Raw genomic sequence first — 21,972 nt, 5'->3', positions numbered from 1 at the left:
AGATCAAAATGTTAGGTTATGGGTTGAACACGATGGACTTGAGCCTCCTTTTCACTATAAAACGGTGAAAGTTAATTACAATGTTTTATACAGATCATAATACCGCTTTAGGCTTTTTTAAGGCCTTTGGAATCAGTTTAAAGTATAATTGTGGTTCTTGAACCAGAAAAGTTTGTACACCCCTGCTATAAATGAACCAGTTCAATAGTTAATAACTTGGTTAACCTTATAAATTAGCTACATTGCATATATAAAAAAGAATAGTTTGTGCTCAAGTTGGAAATCGTTAACATATGACAGCTTGCTGAGGGGCAGGTCATTTTATCATATATCCATTTATTGTACGGTGTCTGGTGTAAAGACTCTTCTTCCCAGAATACATATCACCAAGTCAATCTGTGTCGAATGAGCAAGCAATAAATATTTGAAGATTTTTTTCTTTTGAACCTAAAAACATGCATGCAACTGAGTTTTTTTTTAATACAAGTTGTGAAGTTAGATTACTACCATCATGTAATATTGGTGTTTTTTTGTGCATGAACTGTTAAAATATCTTCCAATGAGATTGTTATTGTCAGGAAATCTTTACCCATTAATAATGGTTTAAAATCTTTCGATTACTAGAAAAGACAGACCTGTGTGAATTTCAGCTCCATCTCCCAATATGTGGTCAGTGGAGGCCTTGATAACACTGTGAACATTTGGGATTTAAAATCTAAAAGACTACATCGATCCTTGAAGGTAAGAAGTTTTTCATTACTTCTGGTGCAAATGACTTGATCTAAACTGCAGTCCATTGAATAGCCTGCAGCTGCAAGTTGGTGAAAAGTAGCCCTGTACATTTTACTTACAGCTGTGACCTTTCTTTGTGAAACTTTTTTTATTTTTGATTTTAGGATCACAAAGATGAGATAACTTCAGTTACTTTTAATGGGAATGACAGCTATATTGCCTCAGGCTCCATGAGCGGTGAAATCGTATTGTATAATGTTACTACCAATTTATCCAGTGCACCTTTTGGTCATGGCAGCAGTCAGGTATTCAATATGTGTGCCCACGTTTCTATGTGCCTTGATATTCTCGTTACTAAAAGCAATATTTCTTTCTTTAGCCAATTCGGCATTTGAGATATTCCTATGTAAAGAAGTTTCTACTTGGTGCAGCATCTGACAGCGGCAGCGTGACTCTATGGGATGCGCACAGCCAGAATCCATTACATATGTTTGACAGTGCTCACAAGGCCCCAGCATCAGGCATCTGCTTCTCTCCAGTAAATGACCTTCTGCTTGTCACAATTGGATTGGATAAAAGAATTATCTGCTACGATGTGTCTAGCAAAATGTAAGTATTTTAAATCTTTTTTTCGTTTTTTCTTTTTTAAATCCTACTCTTAATTACTCATAGTGCTGTAAGAAGGGTCTCTTGCTTTCAAATGGGAGTGGGCACAATGGAAGGTAAACTCCTGACTCCGAGTACACATCTCTGACCGCGCACTAGCAAGAACAGCTTACTTATCGAGTGTAGCGATAATGTACATTTTATTTGAAAATACATCTTCGGCTGCTTTAGAGATTGTAGTTTTTCCTTTTATTGGAGAAAAAAAATATTTTTCTTAATTTGTCGGCACTTAGTCAAACAGAACATTTTCTGTGGGTTGTGGCCAATTCAGATTTGCTGCATCCATTGTAAGGCCACAATCGTCAGACATTCGTGTTGCACGTACGTGTTGTATCTGTTTTTTTCACAGTTACAACACATAATCATTATAATTTATGGTGCTATTCACATGTCTGTGTTTTTTCCATGCAAAACACACGGAGACGTCCATTTTTTTTTCCAACTGTACAGGTGACACGTGCTAATACAAATCTATGGGTCTGTAAAAAAAACATCTGCAGCACAAAGGTGGTATCATTGCACAGTCCGTATGCATTGTACAGTCTGTGTGCAGACCATAATTAACCCCTTCAAGTCGCGGCCCTTTTTCGTTTTTGCGTTTTCATTTTTCACTCCCTTCCTTCCCAGAGCCATAGCTTTTTTATTTTTCCGTCAATATGGTCATGTGAGGACTTATTTTTTGCGGGACGAGTTGTAATTTTGAACGACACCATTGGTTTTACCATGTCTTTTACTAGAAAACGGGAAAAAAATTCCAAGTGCGGTGAAATTGCAAAAAAAGTGCAATCCCACACTGGTTTTTTGTTTGGCTTTTTTGCTAAGTTCAATAAATGCTAAAACTAACCTGCCATTGTGATTCTCTAGGTCATCATGAGTTCATAGACATCTAACATGTCTAGGTTATTTTTTATCCAAGTGGTGAAAAAAAATTCCAAACTTTGCTTAAAAAAAAAAAAGTGCCATTTTCCGATACCCCAAGCGTCTCCATTTTTCGTGATCTGGGGTCAGGTGAGGGCTTATTTTTTGCGTGCTGAGCTGACGTTTTTAATGATACCATTTCGGTGCAGATGCGTTCTTTTGATCGCCCGTTATTGCATTTTAATGCACTGTCGCGGCGACCAAAAAAACTTAATTCTGGCGTTTCGGATTTTTTTCTCGCTACGCAGTTTAGCGATCAGGTTAATGCTTTTTTTTTATTGATAGATCGGGCGATTCTGAACGCGGAGATACCAAATACGTGTAGGTTGTTTTTTTTTTTAATTGTTTTATTTAGGATGGGGCAAAAGGGGGGTGATTTAAACTTTTATATTTTTTATATTTTTTTCATATTTTTAAAAACATTTTTTTTTTACTTGTGCCAAGCTTCAATAGCCTCCATGGGAGGCTAGAAGCTGGCATAGCCTGAACGGCTCTGCTACATAGCAACGATCATCAGATCGCTGCTATGTAGCAGAAATGCAGGTGTGCTGTGAGCGCCGACCACAGGGGGGCGCTCCCAGCAGGCCTGCATCAGTAACCATAGAGGTCTCAAGGACCTCTATGGTTACCTTCCTGATGCATCGCCGACCCCCGATCATGTGACGGGGGTCGGCGATGACATCATTTCCGGCCGCCCGGCCGGAAGCGCCGGTTAAATGCCGCTGTCTGCGTTTGACAGCGGCATTTAACAGGTTAATAGCGGCGGGTGAATAGCGATTTCACCCGCCGCTATTGCGCGCTCATGTCAGCTGTACAAAACAGCTGACATGTCGCGACTTTGATGTGGGCTCACCGCCGGAGCCCACATCAAAGGGGGAGACACGACATGCGCCGTACTATTACTGCGCATGTCGTGAAGGGGTTAAGATTGCAATGTATAGGAGAAACTTTGTAATTTATTTACCCATCTGTGAAAGACACAGACAGTGATGGTAAAAAACGGACATGGATGACATACTAATGACACTAGTAACATTTTTTTCCAGGACGTCCCTCCTGACAGCACCCCGGAGGACGTCCTCCTCCTCCTCGCAGGGACAGGAAACACACGAGAGTTCAAATATCCGGTTCCACCCACCGATCCTCAGTGTTTTTCCTGTCCCTGCACGGAGGGACACACGCAGAGAAGCAGCAGGCTTACCGGGCTCAGGAGGATCGGGCGGGTCCTCCAAACCTTCCTCCTGTCAAGCGGCCCAGGGTCGAAACTCCCCGGTGGGGAGTCCCTCTACCCCAAAGGCCCGGAGCGGACGAGGCTCCGGGATCAAACCGCTCCTCCCGGTGGGAGGCTCTCGGTTCAGGACGCGGCGATGATCCATCAGCGTCTCCCTTCGACAGTGAGCGCTGGTTCGGACGCTTCAGCGTCGGCACTTCCGGTCTCATCGGAGCCGGCAGAACGTCATTTCCGGTGGCATTCCACGAGCAGTAAAGCAGAACGCTCCAGCGGAGAAAGCCGACAGAGCGGTCGCTATTGCGCTAGCGTCCTGCACCTGTGGAGGAGGATTCAACTACTACTATTCTGCTACAGGCAATGGAAGAAAGAAACGCCGAGGAGTGGGTAAGTCTGCCCTGGGCAGTACACCCCTTGTATACAGGAAATCCCTCGTTCCATCTAGCCTATTCTCCCTATCTTATGTTGTCTAGGATAAGGGAAACCCCGCTGCTCCCCCGATCACGACTAAAAAATCTGGGAAGGTCACGGTGAAAAGCTACAGATGTCCCGTATGCCATATCAAACTTCCAGATTCCCATGGCAAGACCCTCTGTGACTCCTGCACGTCTAAAATCATGAAGGATGAGCAGTCATCACTATTTACTGAGATGAGATCCCTTATCCGGGAGGAAGTACAGGCTTCTATAGCCAGCCTATCACATTCTCGGCCTTCCAGTCCCATAGCTGGTCGCAAGCGGGCCAGGAAAGAGGAGGAGCCAGAGTATTCATCGGATGAAGGTTCCGAGCCTAGGGACTCTCTATCAGAGGAGGAGGGAGAGATTCCCGTAGAAAACCAGGACCGGGGCAGAAAGTACCTCTTCCGTTCCGAAGAGACAGATGAACTGGTCCAGGCGGTCAGGAGTACGATGCAGGTCGAGGACACTGCTAAGCCCCAGTTCAGACAGGACTTAATGTTCGGGGGTCTTGTGGCACGAAACCAGACTGTGTTTCCCATTAGTGACCATATTAAGGCTATGATATTGGAGGAATGGAAGGATGCTGAACGCAGACTTGTGTTATCTCGTGACTTTAAAAGTCGCCTGCCTTTCGATCCTGAGGATGTCAAGTTGTGGGAGGAGATCCCTAAAATTGACGTTCTGGTTGCGAAAGTAACAAAAAAGACTGCTATACCTTTCGAAGACTCCTCTAGCCTTCGTGATCCTATGGACAGGAAGGCTGACATACTCCTTAAAAGGGCTTGGGAGGCCTCTACAGCCCTGATTGAAACTAATATTGCGACCACTTCAGTGGCCAGATCTATGTATCTATGGATGGGGCAGCTAGAGGAGCAGCTGTCCAATAAGACCCCCAGATCTGATATCCTGCATTCCCTTCCCATAATGAAATCAGCAATGGCCTTTTTATCTGATATGACAGCTGAATCAGTTAGATTTTCAGCTCGTAATAGTTCTCTTTCTAATGCGGCTAGGAGGGCGGTGTGGCTAAGATCATGGTCAGGTGACAACGCCTCCAAATCCAAACTCTGCTCTATCCCGTTTTCGGGACAGAGGGTGTTTGGTCCAGCGTTGGACTCCATCCTCGAGTCAGCCTCAGATAAAAAGAAAGGATTTCCGGAGGACAAACCAAAACATTCTCAGTCCTTTCGGAGAGGCTTCTTCTCCAGAAAGCAGTTCGATCAGAGGGGTCAGGGTCGGTCCAGCAGAGGATCCTACAGAGGCTCCCGGGGACAGAATAGCAGGAACAGAGGTTCTTTCTTTAACCCTGCCTATAAAAACAAATCTCTGGCGCCACTTGTATTGGAAGGAGGCTTCGGAAGTTTGCAGGAAACTGGGCGCAAATTACGCAGAATCAATGGGTTCTCAGTACTGTATCCGAGGGTTACAGTGTAGAACGTTATTCTCCTCCCCCAGAAAGGTACATTACTCCTACGCTAATCGGGGCAGATTCGGCCATATTAAAAGACTTACAAGAAATGGTCAGGACAGAGGTAATAATTCCTGTTCCTCAGTCAGAGTTGGGGAAAGGTCACTACTCTTCCCTTTTCACTATCACTCGGCTTCAGGAGACTCCCGTACCATAATAAATTTAAAACCTTTGAACCATTGGGTGAGATACAAAAGGTTCCGCATGGAATCCATTCGCTCAGCAATCCCTCTTATAAATCAAAACGCGGTCATGTGCACTATCGACCTAAAAAGGGCCTACTACCAGGTCCCAGTACATCCTTTATCTCAGAACCTACTAAGATTTGCAGTAGCTCTGCCATCTCGGATATGCCATTATCAATTTCAGGGCCTTCCCTTCGGTCTGGCTTCTGCTCCTCGTATTTTTACCAAGCTTGTATCAGAGATGGTGGCCTTTCTAAGGAATCAAGGCATCATAATAATTCCGTATTTAGACGATTTCCTTCTCGTGGCAGATCCCGTAAAGCTGCTAGAAGATCACTCAGAGCGGACCATTGCTCTAAATGAGACATCTCGGATGGGTAATAAACTGGCAGAAATCCGATCTCGTACCAGAACAGAGGAAAACCTTCCTGGGGGTGCTTTTGGACTCCAGACGCAGAATATCTTTATTACCCGACCTCAAGCGAATGATAGTCCAGACTCGAGTCCGATACCTGTTGGAACATCGAGTCACCCTAAGGACGGCTATGAAGGTTCTAGGACTAATGACAGCCTGTATACCATGCGTCAGATGGGCACAGGCACATGCAAGGCAGCTACAGAAGCAGATCTTGGTCACCTGGGATCGACGTCAGTCATCACTGGAGGCTCCACTAAGGCTATCTGGTCTAACACGAAGATCCCTCACCTGGTGGATGCGATCAGAAAATCTAAAGGTGGGAGTTCTGTGGATCACTTCTCCTTACGTAATCATTACTACGGACGCCAGCGCATGAGGCTGGGGAGCTCATCCACAAGGAAAAATTTTGCAAGGCAGATGGCCAGAAAATATAAAAAACAGATCGTCCAATTTCAGAGAACTCTACGCGGTATGGCAAGCTCTAAGACACAATCAGCGCAGTCTCTCAGATTGTCATGTAAGAATATTCTCAGACAATGTAACAAGTCTCATTCCTGAACCATCAAGGAGGTCCAAGATTTCAACCACTGCATGACCTAGCAGAGACAATCTTCAGCTGGGCAGAAGACACGGTGTTATCCATAACAGCGATCCATTTAGAAGGATCTCAGAACGTGGTAGCTGATTATCTAAGCAGGCGGAACCTGTGCCCAACAGAGTGGGAATTGGAACAGAGCATATTTCGAAGATTATGTCTCAGATGGGGAACTCCCAACATCGACTTATTCGCAAGCAGGAGGAACGCGAAGACCCCAAGATTCTTCTCTCTGAACCCCTCGGACTTACCAGAAGGAGTGGATGCTCTGAGTCACCGATGGGATCAACCTCTGTAATACGCATTTCCACCACTGGCGTTAATTCCCGCTGTGCTACGAAAGATCAAAGAAGATCAGGCGGTAGTCATACTGATCGTACCATATTGGCCAAGAAGGAGCTGGTTTCCAGTGCTGGGGACTCTAGCAATCGACAATCCAGTCGAATTGCCTATCAGAGGGAAGGTCATTCACCAGGGTCCAGTGTATCACCCAGACCCAAGCAAACTCCGTCTTTCAGCCTGGATCCTGAAAGGGACATCCTGAAGTCAAAAGGATTGTCAGACCAGGTCATATCCACTATCTAGGGTAGTAGAAAACCAGTTACCTCAGCCATCTACTGTAAGATCTGGAAACGCTTTTGCCTAGAGGGAGGCAGGTCTGACGTGGTATCTGACTCTCCGGACATCCCGGGTATCTTAGACTTTCTACAGAAGGGGTTTAATCTGGGTCTTCGTCCTAGCACATTGAAGGTCCAGGTGTCAGCGCTAAGTGCATTCCTGGATTACCCTTTGGCATCTCACCCATGGATTATGAGGTTCATTAGAGCCACTCAGAGAATGCGTCCCTCCATTAGACAACTGTCTCCATCTTGGGACCTTAACTTGGTTCTTAGGGCCTTATGCAAGGGCGTCTACTCTTCAGGGGAGAATATGCCTATTCCTATCCTCACTCGTAAAATAGCTTTCTTAGTGGCGATCACTACGGCTAAGAGGGTGGGAGAGATTCAGGCTCTTTGTATCAGGGATCCTTACCTACAGATCAGGGAAGACTGCCTAATCCTGAAACTAGATCCAGCCTTTATCCCGAAGGTAGCTTCTACTAAGAATAGAAACCAGGAAATTATTCTCCCTTCATTTTGTAATAATCCAGCTAATGACAAAGAAAGGGCCCTCCATTCTCTGGATGTTAGGCAAGGGGTACTAGACTACTTAAAAGCCACAGAATCTTGGTGTTTAGATTCCAACCTTTTTATTCTGTTCGGTGGAAAGAATAAGGGTAAGAAGGCCTCCATCGCACGTTGGATCACTAATGTGATCTCAGACGCTTATAGGTCAGAAGGTATCTCTCCCCCTTCAGGTTTAAAAGCTCATTCTACCCGAGGTGTTTCTGCCTCCTGGGCGGAGCGTGCGGGAGCCTCGGTAGAACAGATCTGTAAGGCCGCAACGTGGGCTAGGGCTGACACTTTCTGTAGACATTATAAGCTTGATGTAACTTCCGGTCAGCACACGGCCTTTGGTAGAAAGGTCCTCCAAGCGGTAATCCCACCCTGAGGAGGTCCTTTGGTACTCTCCGGGGTGCTGTCAGGAGGGACGTCCTGGAAAATAGGTATTAGTCATACCGGTAATTATGTTTCCAGGAGTCCATACTGACAGCACCTGTAGTTCCCCCCCATGTATGTAATAAACTCAGGTATATTCAGACTTGTGCCTATATATATTATTTGTAATGTAATTAAGTCATTAAAATTTTTATTTGCATTATTCCATGTTTGGTTCTTGTTACAACACTGAGGATCGGTGGGTGGAACCGGATATTTGAACTCTCGTGTGTTTCCTGTCCCTGCGAGGAGGAGGAGGACGTCCTCCGGGGTGCTGTCAGTATGGACTCCCGGAAACATAATTACCGGTATGACTAATACCTATTTTTTTCACAGATGTGTGGATGAATCCTAACATGCAGGGTTACCGCCACATTATGGGACAGCAATACCATTACTGCATCATGGCGAAGCATACCGTATATACTCGAGTATAGGTAGAGTTTTTCAGCACATTTTTTTTGTGTGCTGAAAACGCCTCCCCCCTCAGCTTATACTTGAGTGAGGGTCCAGAAGATGGAGGGGAAGCGGCAGAGCAGCAGGTCACAGGAGGCAGGAGCCAGCTGCTTCGGCTAAAGCCTTTGCCCGTTGCTAAAGAGAGATGAATGTTCACTGCGCTGGCAGTGAATATTCATTTCTCTGTAATAGCGCGAACAGTGTCAGCCGCAGCAGCCGGGTCTCGCAGCTGCTGGGCATTCACGTGTGCCCGATACTCAAGAGAAATGAATATTCACCTCTCTCCACTCCCATGAATGCGAGGTGAGTATTCATTTCTCTTAAGTAGCGGGTACACGTGACCACCTGGCGGCTGACACTGTTCGCGCTACTTAATAGCAATGAATACTCACTGCCCTCGACTCACATAGTACCGGCATTGGTAGCGGTGAGTATTCCAAGAGCTGTCCTCTGCTTGTGAGCAGTGCATGACGTCCCTGCCATGTGCTGCTTACAAGCATAAAGCAGCTGCTGGCACCAGAACTAGACACTGTGAGGGAGCGCTGGAAGGTATGTTTTTTGATGGGTGCCAATCATACCTGGATAAGGATGGGGTCATTTATACAAGGATAGAGATTGAGCCATGCATACAAGGATATAGGGATGGAGCAATGTATACACTGTGTTCCAAATTATTATGCAAATAATATTTCCTCATATTTTCTCTAAATTACCTATCTGAATTGCAGTCATTGTTATTTTCCAGTCATCTACTATTCTAGTATAATTGCAATGTTTTGGAACAAACTGCCTATGAAAACAGTATCTTTATTTTTTTTTTTAAACACTCAAAATGCATGTTCCAAATTATTATGCACAGCAGCGTTTTCAACCTTTTTTATTTAATTTTGAACAAAAAAAATGGTTAATTGTGAAGTTATAAGCATTATCAGCTTATTACAAAATGAAATCAAACAGTTTTCAAGTGAAAAATTTATTCTAGGTGATGTTACATTTGCACATAGGACTCCTTGTTCGAAAGAAGCTTCTGAACTCTCTCATCCATTGAATTTGTCAGTTTTTGGATGGTTTCTGGTTCAATTGTTTTGCATGTGGACAGAACACCCTCCCAGAGCTGTTGCTTAGATGCAGGGGTGGATTAAGGGTAGCCAGGGCCCCGGGCTGTTCAGACACTGTGGGCCCCCCCCGGTCATGTGACGGGGGTCATGTGACGGGGGTCATGTGACGGGGGTCATGTGACGGGGGTCATGATATACCCGAACCAGATTATTCCAGAAAAATGGCCGGGCCCTACTCTACTGTAACCTATTAAATATTTGTTAGAATCTGCAATACAATTTAGGTATATTTTGACCAATAATATCACATACAAGGAACAAATACCACCGCACCGTGACCAGACCACAAATTACAACCACAGTGATCGAATAATATCACATACAAGGATCAAATACCACCGCGCCATGACCAGACCACAAATTACAACCACAGTGATCGAATAATATCACATACAAGGATCAAATACCACCGCGCCATGACCAGACCACAAATTACAACCACAGTGATCGAATAATATTACATACAAGGATCAAATACCACCGCGCCATGACCAGACCACAAATTACAACCACAGTGATCGAATAATATCACATACAAGGGACAAATACCACAACACCATTTCCAGACCACATATTACCACCACATAGTGACTGAATACTACAATACTGATCAGTAAAAAACAACAACACAATACTATCACCATAAGTGCCAGTATTCACAGGAGATCTGTACTTAGTATGCAGTGTCTGTGTAGAGGTAATACAGAGATCACTGGTGGTATTATACACAGGAGCTCAATATAGTATACATTGTATAGTGTCAGTGTATAGGTAACACTGACTCACCAGTGACGTCTCTAGGTGAAGTCCTTCATCTTTCAGCCAGCACAGACCGCCATCATTTCTTCCAGCCAGGACTCGTTTCTGCAGGAAATAACACAGTTATCTCGAGCTCCGCTTGCAGAACACATTACTTAATTTTCACAACTTCTACATTACACCACATGAAGAAAAAAAGGTGATATAGTGTCACTCTGCACAGTAACAGGACCGCCCCCCATTTAAAACAGTATACTCAAAAAATAAAATAAATACATCACTGCAGTAATAATATCCCTAAATTAGCCCCTATGGTAATAATATTCCACATCCTGGCCCCGTGTGTCTCATTCCTGGCTCCAGCCATATGTTCTCGCATCCTGCCCTCATGAGTATCCATTCTACCCCATATGATCTCCACATCCTGCCCCATATGTCTCCATCGTATCCATCCTGCCACATGATCCAATCCTGCCCCATGTCTTTAATTCTGCCCCGTGTCTCCAATCATGCCCCGTGTCTACATTCTGCCCATGCCTCCAGTCCTGCCCCCATTGTGTCCAGCAATCTGCCCCAGCATGTCCAGCATATTGCCCCAGTGTCCAGCAATCTGCCCCAGTGTCTCCAGCATATTGCCCCCAGTGTGTCCAGCATTGCCCCCAGACAGTGTGTCCAGCAATCTGCCCCAGTGCGTCCAGCATTGCCCCCAGACAGTGTGTCCAGAATATTACCACCAGTGTGTCCAGAAATCTGCCCCAGTAAGTCCAGCATTTCCCCCAGTGTCTCCAGCATTGCCCCAGTGTCCTCCAGCTCCAGCAATCTGCCCCAATGTCCTCCAGCATTGCCCCAGTGTCCTCCAGCATTGCCCCAGTGTCCTCCAGCATTGCCCCAGTGTCCTCCAGCAATCTGCCCCAGTGTCCTACAGCAATCTGCCCCAGTGTCCTCCAGCAATCTGTCCCAGTGTCATCCAGCAATCTGCCCCAGTGTCATCCAGCCATCTGCCCGTGTCCTCCAGCATTGCCCCAGTGTCTTCCAGCATTGCCCCAGTGTCCTCCAACAATCTGCCCCAGTGTCCTCCAGCTCCAGCAATCTGCCCCAGTGTCCTCCAGCATTGCCCCAGTGTCCTCCAGCATTGCCCCAGTGTCCTCCAGCATTGCCCCAGTGTCCTCCAGCATTGCCCCAGTGTCCTCCAGCAATCTGCCCCAGTGTCCTCCAGCAATCTGTCCCAGTGTCATCCAGCAATCTGCCCCAGTGTCATCCAGCATTGCCCCAGTGTCTTCCAGCATTGCCCCAGTGTCCTCCAACAATCTGCCCCAGTGTCTTCCAGCCATCTGCCCCAGTGTCCTCCAGCTCCAGCAATCTGCCCCAATGTCCTCCAGCATTGCCCCAGTGTCCTCCAGCATTGCCCCAGTGTCCTCCAGCATTGCCCCAGTGTCCTCCAGCAATCTGCCCCAGTGTCCTCCAGCAATCTGTCCCAGTGTCATCCAGCAATCTGCCCCAGTGTCATCCAGCCATCTGCCCGTGTCCTCCAGCATTGCCCCAGTGTCTTCCAGCATTGCCCCAGTGTCCTCCAACAATCTGCCCCAGTGTCTTCCAGCCATCTGCCCCAGTGTCCTCCAGCCATCTGCCCCAGTGTCCTCCAGCCATCTGCCCCAGTGTCCTCCAGCATTGCCCCAGTGTCCTCCAGCATTGCCCCAGTGTCCTCCAGCCATCTGCCCCAGTGTCCTCCAGCCATCTGCCCCAGTGTCCTCCAGCATTGCTCCAGTGTCCTCCTGCCATCTGCCCCAGTGTCCTCCTGCCATCTGCCCCAGTGTCCTCCAGCCATCTGCCCCAGTGTCCTCCAGCCATCTGCCCCAGTGTCCTCCAGCATTGCCCCAGTGTCCTCCAGCCATCTGCCCCAGTGTCCTCCAGCATTGCCCCAGTGTCCTCCAGCATTGCCCCAGTGTCCTCCAGCCATCTGCCCCAGTGTCCTCCAGCATTGCCCCAGTGTCCTCCAGCATTGCCCCAGTGTCCTCCAGCCATCTGCCCCAGTGTCCTCCAGCATTGCCCCAGTGTCCTCCTGCCATCTGCCCCAGTGTCCTCCAGCCATCTGCCCCAGTGTCCTCCAGCCATCTGCCCCAGTGTCCTCCAGCATTGCCCCAGTGTCCTCCTGCCATCTGCCCCAGTGTCCTCCAGCCATCTGCCCCAGTGTCCTCCAGCCATCTGCCCCAGTGTCCTCCAGCATTGCCCTCAGTGTGTCCAGTCCACCGTTGTAAAAAAAAAAAAACAAAGTCTCCTCACCTGTCCTCGCTCCAGCGCCGCGGTGAGCTCCCTCCAACAGAGCACACTCGCCGGCGACTGACAATGACGTCAGACGCCGGCGACGTGTGCGCCTGCGGCCGACATCAGCCGCCAGCCTCCAATTGGCTGGCGGCTGGTGTTAACTATTGACGTGCGGGCGCGTGCCCGCACGTCAATAGGAAACCGCCGCAGGCAGCGCCGGAAGGGGCCCGGTGAGCAGATGAGAAGGGGCCCGATGCGGGCCCCCTCTCTCTGCCCACCGGCTACGGCAGGGGGCCGGGGGCGGGCACATAAATGCCGGCGGCGGCCGCCGGCAGCGGCATTCGAATAACAGATGATCAGAGGGTCAACAGTGTGGTAGCCCAGGGCCCCCCCAGACCACTGGGCCCTGGGCTACCGCCCATATTGACCCTCTGATAATCCGCCCCTGCTTAGATGTGAACTGCCTCCCGCCATCATAGACACTCCTTTTGATGATGCTACAGAGGTTCTCAATGGGGTTGAGGTCAGGGGAAGATGGTGGCCACACCATAAGTTTGTCCTCTTTTATGCCCATAGCAGCCAGAGATGCAGATGTGTTTTTTGCAGCATGAGACTGTGCATTATCATGCATGAAAATGATCTTGCCTCTTGAACCATGGCAGGAAGTGTTGTTTTAGAAACTCCACATAGATTATGGAGTTCATCTTTACCCCTCAGGGATCGTAAAGGGGCCGACAATCTCTCTCCCCATGATTCCAGCCCAAAACATTAGTCCACCTCCTCCTTGTTGGCGCCTTAGCCCTGTTTTCATGGGTTGTCCATCAACCAGCCATCCTCCACTCCGTCCATCTGGACCATCGAGCGTTGCACGGCACTCATCGGTGAACAAAACAGTTTGGAAGTCAGTTTTCATGTATCATTTGGCCCACTGGAGCAGTTTCTGCTTGTGTGCAGTGGATAGAGGTGGTCGACAGGATTTCTTATGCACAGCTGCAAACCTCTGAAGGACCCTGCATCTTGTTGTTCTGGGGACGTTAGAGGCACCAGCAGCTTCAAAAACTTGTCTGCTGCTATGAGAAGGCATTTTTGCAGCTGCTCTTTAACCTTATGCAATTACCTGTTGGAAAGAGTCCTCAATTTTTCCTTATCACGCACACGTGTGTGCTGGGAATCCGCTACACTTGATTGTGCGATGATCACGATGAAGTGTCTTGGCAATGTTGATTGTAGTCATGCCTAAATACTCCACAATTTGTTGCTTCTCAGCAGCCGACACATCCTTTTTCTTTTCCATTTTGGCCAAAAATGTAGGCTGCTTAATAATGTGGAACAGCCTTCTTAAAGGGAACCTGTCACCCCGAAAATCGCGGGTGAGGTAAGCCCACCGGCATCAGGGATGGGGAGCCATGCATACAAGGATAGGGATGGGGAGCCATGCATACAAGGATAGGGATGCGGAGCCATGCATACAAGGATAGGGATGGGGAGCCATGCATACAAGGATAGGGATGGGGGAGCCATGCATACAAGGATAGGGATGGGGTCATGCATACAAGGATAGGGATGGGGCCATGCATACAAGGATATAGGGATAGGGCCATGCATACAAGGATATAGGGATGGGGCCATGCATATGCAAGGATAGGGATGGGGAGCCATGCATACAAGGATAGGGATGGGGAGCCATGCATACAAGGATAGGGATGGGGAGCCATGCATACAAGGATAGGGATGGGGCCATGCATACAAGGATATAGGGATGGAGCCATGCATATGCAAGGATAGGGATGGGGAGCCATGCATATGCAAGGATAGGGATGGGGAGCCATGCATATGCAAGGATAGGGATGGGGAGCCATGCATACAAGGATAGGGATGGGGAGCCATGCATACAAGGATAGGGATGGGGAGCCATGCATACAAGGATAGGGATGGGGAGCCATGCATACAAGGATAGGGATGGGGTCATGCATACAAGGATAGGAATGGGGCCATGCATACAAGGATATAGGGATAGGGCCATGCATACAAGGATATAGGGATGGGGCCATGCATATGCAAGGATAGGGATGGGGAGCCATGCATACAAGGATATAGGGATGGAGCCATGCATATGCAAGGATAGGGATGGGGAGCTTGGTCAAGAGCTAAAAAGACTGCAAAAGTGCATACCACCTACTGTATTTCTCTGCGTGTACCACCTGCCAGGCTCCTCTCACTCGGCCGCAAAGTTCCTCTCTTTGTACCACCTGTGATAACCAATGTGCTCAGGAGCCCTCCGCCGCTACCGACCCCACTGTACCTAGCCCCCCGGAGTGGGCCGCATCACTGTCTCAATCCCTGGCTTCTTTGGCCAAAGTGATTGAATCCCTTCAAGACCCCTCTGGGGAGCGGGGCACTCATCGTCTACCTGTGTTGAGACCCCTCCCTTATAGGGGAATCATCGGCCAGCAGGGGCCGCTCTCACCTGAAGGAGGTACGGACATCCAAAGCTGTCAATTGAAGCAGTCAATCACGCGCTAAATGTTGACGACGACCCTAGTTCGGCTCCGGGATATGCGATATCTTTTAAAAGAACCAAGCGATCCCATAGGGTGTTCGCCTCTCATCCTGACTTTATAGACATAGTCCGGCGACACAGGGAACGTCCGGATAAGCGCTTTACGGGAAAAAAGGCACTGGAAACAAAGTATCCTTTTTCCGCAGATCTTGTTGATTGGACGGAACCTCCATTGGTGGATCCTCCGGTGTCGCGTTTGGCTACCAGAACGCTTTTATCTGTGCCTGATGGGGCTTCGATTAAAAATCCCACAGAACGTCAAATAGACTGCCTTGCTCGCTCAGTTTACGAAGCTTCAGGTTCCTCTCTCTCCCCTTCTTTTGCTACAGCATGGATCACAAAAGCAATGGTTTTCTGGGCAGAAGCCCTTGCAAAATCCATTCAGGACCAGGCTCGTCCGTGTGAGGCTGCGGATCTTGCCAAACAAATTGCCGTGGCTGAGGACTATGTGATGTACGCGTCTTTAGATGCTGCGAACTGCGCTGCAATTGCAGCTTCAAACGCCGTCACCATTAGGAGAGCACTGTGGCTTAGGGAGTGGTGTGCGGATTCCTCTTCTAAAAAGTCATTGATTTCTCTGCCTTTTCAGAGCGGATGTCTGTTTGGAGAAAAATTAGACCAGCTTATTTCCGATGCTACAGGAGGGAAAAGCAAATTCCTCCCGCAGCAAAGGCCCCAAATTACTTTTCAGCATCAGCAACACTTTCGCTTTCGGCCCTTTCGCAGTAGCCCATTCTGGTCTTCCCCCACAACCTTGTTCAGATCAGAAGGATCTCCACGTGCAGAGACACCCGGCCCTCATACAGACTGAACCAGTCCTGGCGAGGTAAGCCTAGGCAACCCAGAACCAGGTTCGCTTCACAATGACTCGAGGAGCCTTCCGGTTGACACCACCAAAGTAAGCGGATGCCTGCTTCTTTTTCAGCATGTCTTGCTTTCCATCATCCACAACGAATGGGTCCGAGACCTGGTGTCTTCTGGTTAAAAAATAGAATTCTCCGGCACGGTTCTTCCCCTCTTGCCTCCCAAATTCAGAGGCTCGTGCTCTTCACTGCGCCATTGAAACTCTACGGCGAAACGGGGTCATTGTTCCGGTTCCAGAACACGAGAGATTCAGAGGTTTTTACTCAAACCTCTTCGTCGTTCCAAAAAAAGACGGGACGGTGTGCCCCATTTTGGATCTAAATCTGCTAAACAAATTTGTCAAGGTCAGGCACTTCAGGATGGAATCCCTCCGGTCGGTCATTTATTCAATGGAAAGAGGAGAGTTTCTGGCATCAATCGACCTCAAGAATGCTTATCTCCATATCCCAATCTTTCCGCCGCACCAGAAGTTCCTGCGTTTTGCCATCCAGGAGGACCATTTCCAATTTACAGTCTTACCCTTCAGCCTCGCCACCGCGCCCAGGGTATTCACGAAGGTCATGGCGGCAGTCATGGCCGTTCTTCACTCCCAAGGAGTGGTCATGTTGCCATACTTGGACGACCTCCTGATCAAGGGTCCGTCCTATCAGGCTGGATGGATCTCCTTCCTAGGCACGATCCTGGACACGTCCCTGGGGCTAGTCCTGCTCCCTCGGTCCAAGGCCCAAGCTCTCCAGCAGGGAACCCGGACACTTTGTCGTTCCTCCGCTCATTCCATTCAGTTTGCCATGAGGATCCTGGGGAAAATGGTGGCAGCAATGGAAGCGGTCCCTTTCTCCCAACTGCATCCCCGCCCCTTGCAACAGGCTCTGCTAGACAATTGGGACAGGAGTCTCTTATCCCTCGATCGGTCATGTCCCTTGTCCCTGCAGATCTGGCAAGCGCTCAGATGGTGGACTTTGGAATCGTCACTCAGCCAGGGAAGGTCTTTTTTTCTCCCAATTCACTGGTGGTGACTACCGACGCCAGTCTCCTCTGTTGGGGAGCAGTATTTCGCCACCACACTGCCCAAGGGCGCTGGACGATTCGGGAGTCGAGACTTCCGATAAACATCTTAAAGATCCGAGGTTTGCCCTGAGACGTTTCCATTTCCTCCTTGCGGGCCACCCAATTCGAATTCAATCAGACGTCACAGCTGTGGCGTACATAAACCATCAGGGGGTTCCCCGCAGCAGGGCGGCAATGCGGGAGGTCTCCCACATTCTCCGTTGGCCCGAAAATAACTGTTGGATCATTTTGGCAGTGCACATTCTAGGAGTCGAGAACTGGGCGGCGGACTCTCAGCCGTCAGGGTCTCGTCTCGGGAGAATGGGAACTCCATCCGGAGGTCTTCCAGCAGATTTGCTTTCGCTGGGGGACTCCGGATGTGGATCTGATGGCGTCTAGACTGAACGCAAAGGTTCCCAACGTCATAGCACGATCTCGGGATCCTCAAGCCATCGGGGTAGACGCACTGGTATCCCCATGGCATCTGTTCCGTATCCCGTACATCTTTCCTCCGCTTCCCTTCCTACCGAAGGTTATCCGGAAGATCAGGATGGAAGGGGTTCCTCTGATCCTAGTTGCCCCAGATTGGCCATGTCGCGCGTGGTACGCGGAGCTAGTTCAACTCGTCTCTGACGTTCCCTGGTGGCTACCAGATCGCTCAGATCTGCGTCGCCAAGGGCCAATCTACCACCAGAGTTCAGGGGTCCTAAGTTTAACGGCTTGGCTGTTGAAACCTGGATCCTAACTCAAGCTGGTTTCTCCCAGCAGGTCATTGCCACCTTGATTAGCGCTCGCAAACGTCATCCGCTTGCATCTACCACCGCACTTGGAAAGTCTTCTCATGGTGCAGGCACCGTGGACATTCTATCTTTTTCGGTTCCCTCCATTCTGGATTTTCTCCAGGCCGGCTTGGATTCCGGTCTGGCACTCAGATCCCTCAAAGGTCAGATCTTGGCATTATCCGTGTTGTTCCAACGTAAGATTGCTTCTAACTTGCAAGTCTGGACTTTCCTTCAGGGGGTTTCCCATGTAGTACCCCCCTATAGAGTGTCGTTAGAGACCTGGGATCTCAATTTTGTCCTGAGTGTTCTTCAGGAGCCCCCTTTTGAACCTTTGCAAGAGGTTTCGCTGACTGTTCTCTCCTGGAAGGTTGCCTTTCTTGTGGCAGTAACCTCTATCAGAAGAATCTCAGAGTTGGCTGCCCTATCCTGCCGGTCGCCCTTCCTTACCTTCCACCAGGACAAAGTGGTCCGTCGCCCATCTCTGTCATTTCTACCCAAGGTGGTTTCATCCTTCCACCTTAATAAACATATTGTTCTTCCCTTCTTCTGTCCACAGCCAAGACATCGGGTTGAAAAGGCCCTTCACACCTTGGACGTATTAAGGGCTCTCAGGAGGTACATTTCTAGAACTGCTCCCTTCCGTAAGTCGGACTCCCTCTTTGTGCTCCCTGAGGGTCACAGAAAGGGTTTAGCTGCTTCAAAAGCCACGATAGCCAGATGGATCCGGTCAGCTATTCAAGAATCAAATCGAGTCAGGGGCAGACCTATCCCGGCGGGGATTAGGGCACACTCAACTCGATCGGTGGGTGCTTTCTGGGCCATTCGGCATCAGGCGTCTGCAGAACAGGTTTGCAAGGCCGCAACGTGGTCCAGTCTGCATACTTTCTCGAAGCACTACAATGTCCATACTCAACCATTCGCTGATGCAGCCCTTGGCAGACGTATTCTGCAAGCGGCTGTAGCACATTTATAGTCCGTTGGTACACGGAGTTATTCGGTTATGTTGTTTCCCACCCAGGGACTGCTTTGGGACGTCACATGGTTCTGTGTACCCCAATGTGGCGAATGAGAAATAGGGATTTTTGTGTACTCACCGTAAAGTCCTTTTCTCCGAGCCACTCATTGGGGGACACAGCACCCACCGTGTTAGCCTTAGGGCTCGTTCTTTTTGGCTTTTTACTTACTCTGATATGTTGTACTCTAATATTATGCTATATGTTATTAATGATCTCCAACTGCTTTTACACTGAACTGGGTCTCTGGAAGCCAGCATGAGGGTGTATACTGCAGGGGAGGAGCTAACTTTTTTGTCTCTTAGTGTCAGCCTCCTAGTGACAGCAGCATAACACCCATGGTTCTGTGTCCCCCAATGAGTGGCTCGGATAAAAGGATTTTATGTGAGTACACAAAAATCTCTCTTTTCGTGGCAAAATTAAGTGCCTCGGCTTATACTCTGGTCGGCTTATACTCCAGTATATACGGTAATTGTCCAATCTATGGTTTCCCAGATAGAACACGTACCCATTATGGTCTGAGGCTGTCCGTGTTTTTTTTTTTTTTTTTTTTGTAGCCTGGATTGCCCGCAAAAAAGACTACCGTAAGTCATGTTTTTGGGTCTGAGCCACAGATCAAACTCACAATTGCAGGCTATGGGTCTGTGAAAAATTAATTTAAACAAAACAATACTGGTAACGTAGTTGTCTTATTCTGTTATATGATTTTGACTGACTGGGAAAGTTTAGGAAACCTCAATCAGGGTTTTTGTATTTCATGAGAAAAACTGATGAAACATTGGTTAAAAGCTGACACACATAAATTCTGATAGCCGTGCTGATGAAAGCTGGATCGTGTTTTTGGGGGTTTTTTTTGCATACAAGAAAAATCACTGATGTGTGAATGAGGCTTTAGTTGGAATCCTCCTCTGTCGAGATTTCTATTCATTAACTTTAAGAAAACAGTAGAATCAAATATATTAAATTATATTACTTTTTTTATTTTGCAGTAATGAAACTTGGCTTAGACACTGAAATGGCTATACACTTTTCAAAGATTAAGCAGAGTATCACAAAATAGTTTTGCAAATGTACATTTTGTAAACTTTTTTTTCTTTTTCTTTTCCAGTCTTCTGCAAACTGTTGTAGCTGAATCACCTCTGACTGCTGTAGACTTCATGCCTGATGGTGCTACACTGGCAGTTGGCTCCTCTCGTGGAAAAATTTACCTTTATGACTTAAGAATGTTAAGCTCACCGATCAAATCTGTGAGCGCGCATAAAACATCGGTGCAGTGCATTCAATTCCAGCACAGCAGCGCACACAAAGTGAGTTCTGTTCTGCATGTTTTGTGTTTAAGTGCTTTTTTGTTGTGTGATGCAGAACCCTCTCACTTCTGTAATAAGTTTTGTTCGTTTTTGTTGTATGAAAAACCTTTTCAGTTTTTTCCTGTTTCTTAAGTTTAGTATTATTCATATTGGCTCTATTAACCTTAGCGACTGAAATAAAAATGCGTGTTTATATAGTAGTTCTTTATGTAAGGATAATATAGCACTAGTCAGTTTATTTTTTTTAATGTTGAATTTTTGCATGTTAAACCTACAATTCCTGTAATTTGGTATGCACTTCAAGTTATGCTGTTTTGGCCAACGATTTTCAGATTCCCACTGCAGAAGCTGCTCGACTAATGGCTACACATTACATAGCGTATATACTCGAGTATAAGCCGAGACCCCTAATATTGCCACAAAAAACTGGGAAAACTTATTGACTCGAGTATAAGCCTAGGGTGGGAAATGCAGCAGCTACTGGTAAATTTCAAAAATAAAAATAGATACCAATAAAAGTAAAATGAATTGAGACACCAGTAGGTTAAATGTTTTTGAATATCCATATTGAATCAGGAGCCCCATATGAATCAGGAGCCCCATATAATGCTCCATACAAAATATGCCCCATATAATGCTCCATAATGTTCATGATGGGCCCCATAAGCTGCTCCATGCAAAATACGCCCCATATAATGCTGCACAAAGGTTAATAATGGCCCCATAAGATGCTCCATATTAAAATATGCTCCATATAATGCTGCATAAAAGGTTATTGATTGCCCCATAAGATGCTCCATAGAAAAATATTCTCCATAAAGGTTGATGGCCCCATGAGATGCTCCATAGAATAATATGCCCCATATGCTGCTGCTGCGATTTAAAAAAAAAAAGGCATACCTCACGTCGCTGGGGGAAAAGTGCCGGGGTCCTGAGCAGGCGGGAACACCGGCGCGCTATGGGTGCCTGGCACGGTCTCTGCTTCACAGATGGTCTCTGGCACCTGCAGCTCTTCCTGTGTTCAGTGGTCACATGGTACCTATCATTAAAGTATGGGAGTGGAGTCACATACATATTCATTCCTTTCACATGACCGCTGAACACAGGAAGAGCTGCTGGCGCCAGAGACCATCTCAGAAGCAGGTACGTGCAGAGACCACGTCAGAAGGGGGTGAGTATGATGTGACAACCACCACTCCTGCCGCTCCCCCTCCCCCGCCGACCCCCTGGGGCAATGACTTGAGTATAAGCCGAGAGGGGCACTTTCGGCCTAAAAAAAGGGCTGAAGATCTTGGCTTATACTCGAGTATATACGGTAAGCTTTTTTTTTTTTTTTTTCCTCTGTAGTTCAAATCCTTAATAAAGTATGACATATTTGAACTACTGCTCATACTAATCACACTTAAAAAAGTTTTTTTATGTTCTAATTGCCTGAAATCAAACAAGTTTGCAATTTACTTTTCTCTTACATAGTTTACAGCTTGTTACCAAGGAGATCGACAATTATAGCCTAGTTGAATATGCATAGTTTTCACATT

At 47.6% G+C, this 21,972-nt stretch overlaps 1 protein-coding gene across 2 annotated transcripts in view; it reads left to right on the top strand.

The window, feature by feature from the left end:
* NEDD1 (NEDD1 gamma-tubulin ring complex targeting factor) overlaps nt 1-21,972 on the top strand; it is an 89,587-nt gene that overhangs the window by 42,379 nt on the left and 25,236 nt on the right. For both annotated transcript variants that reach the window (XM_069764451.1, XM_069764452.1), the window contains exons 4-7: nt 625-741; nt 897-1,037; nt 1,112-1,341; nt 20,236-20,434. In XM_069764451.1, coding sequence (XP_069620552.1) covers nt 625-741; nt 897-1,037; nt 1,112-1,341; nt 20,236-20,434 — 687 coding nt within the window. The remainder of the gene's footprint in view (nt 1-624; nt 742-896; nt 1,038-1,111; nt 1,342-20,235; nt 20,435-21,972) is intronic.

Source organism: Ranitomeya imitator, chromosome 4 (assembly GCF_032444005.1).
Source record: "Ranitomeya imitator isolate aRanImi1 chromosome 4, aRanImi1.pri, whole genome shotgun sequence".
Taxonomy (NCBI): Eukaryota; Metazoa; Chordata; class Amphibia; order Anura; family Dendrobatidae; genus Ranitomeya; species Ranitomeya imitator.
This window is presented reverse-complemented; position numbering and strand designations above follow the sequence as displayed.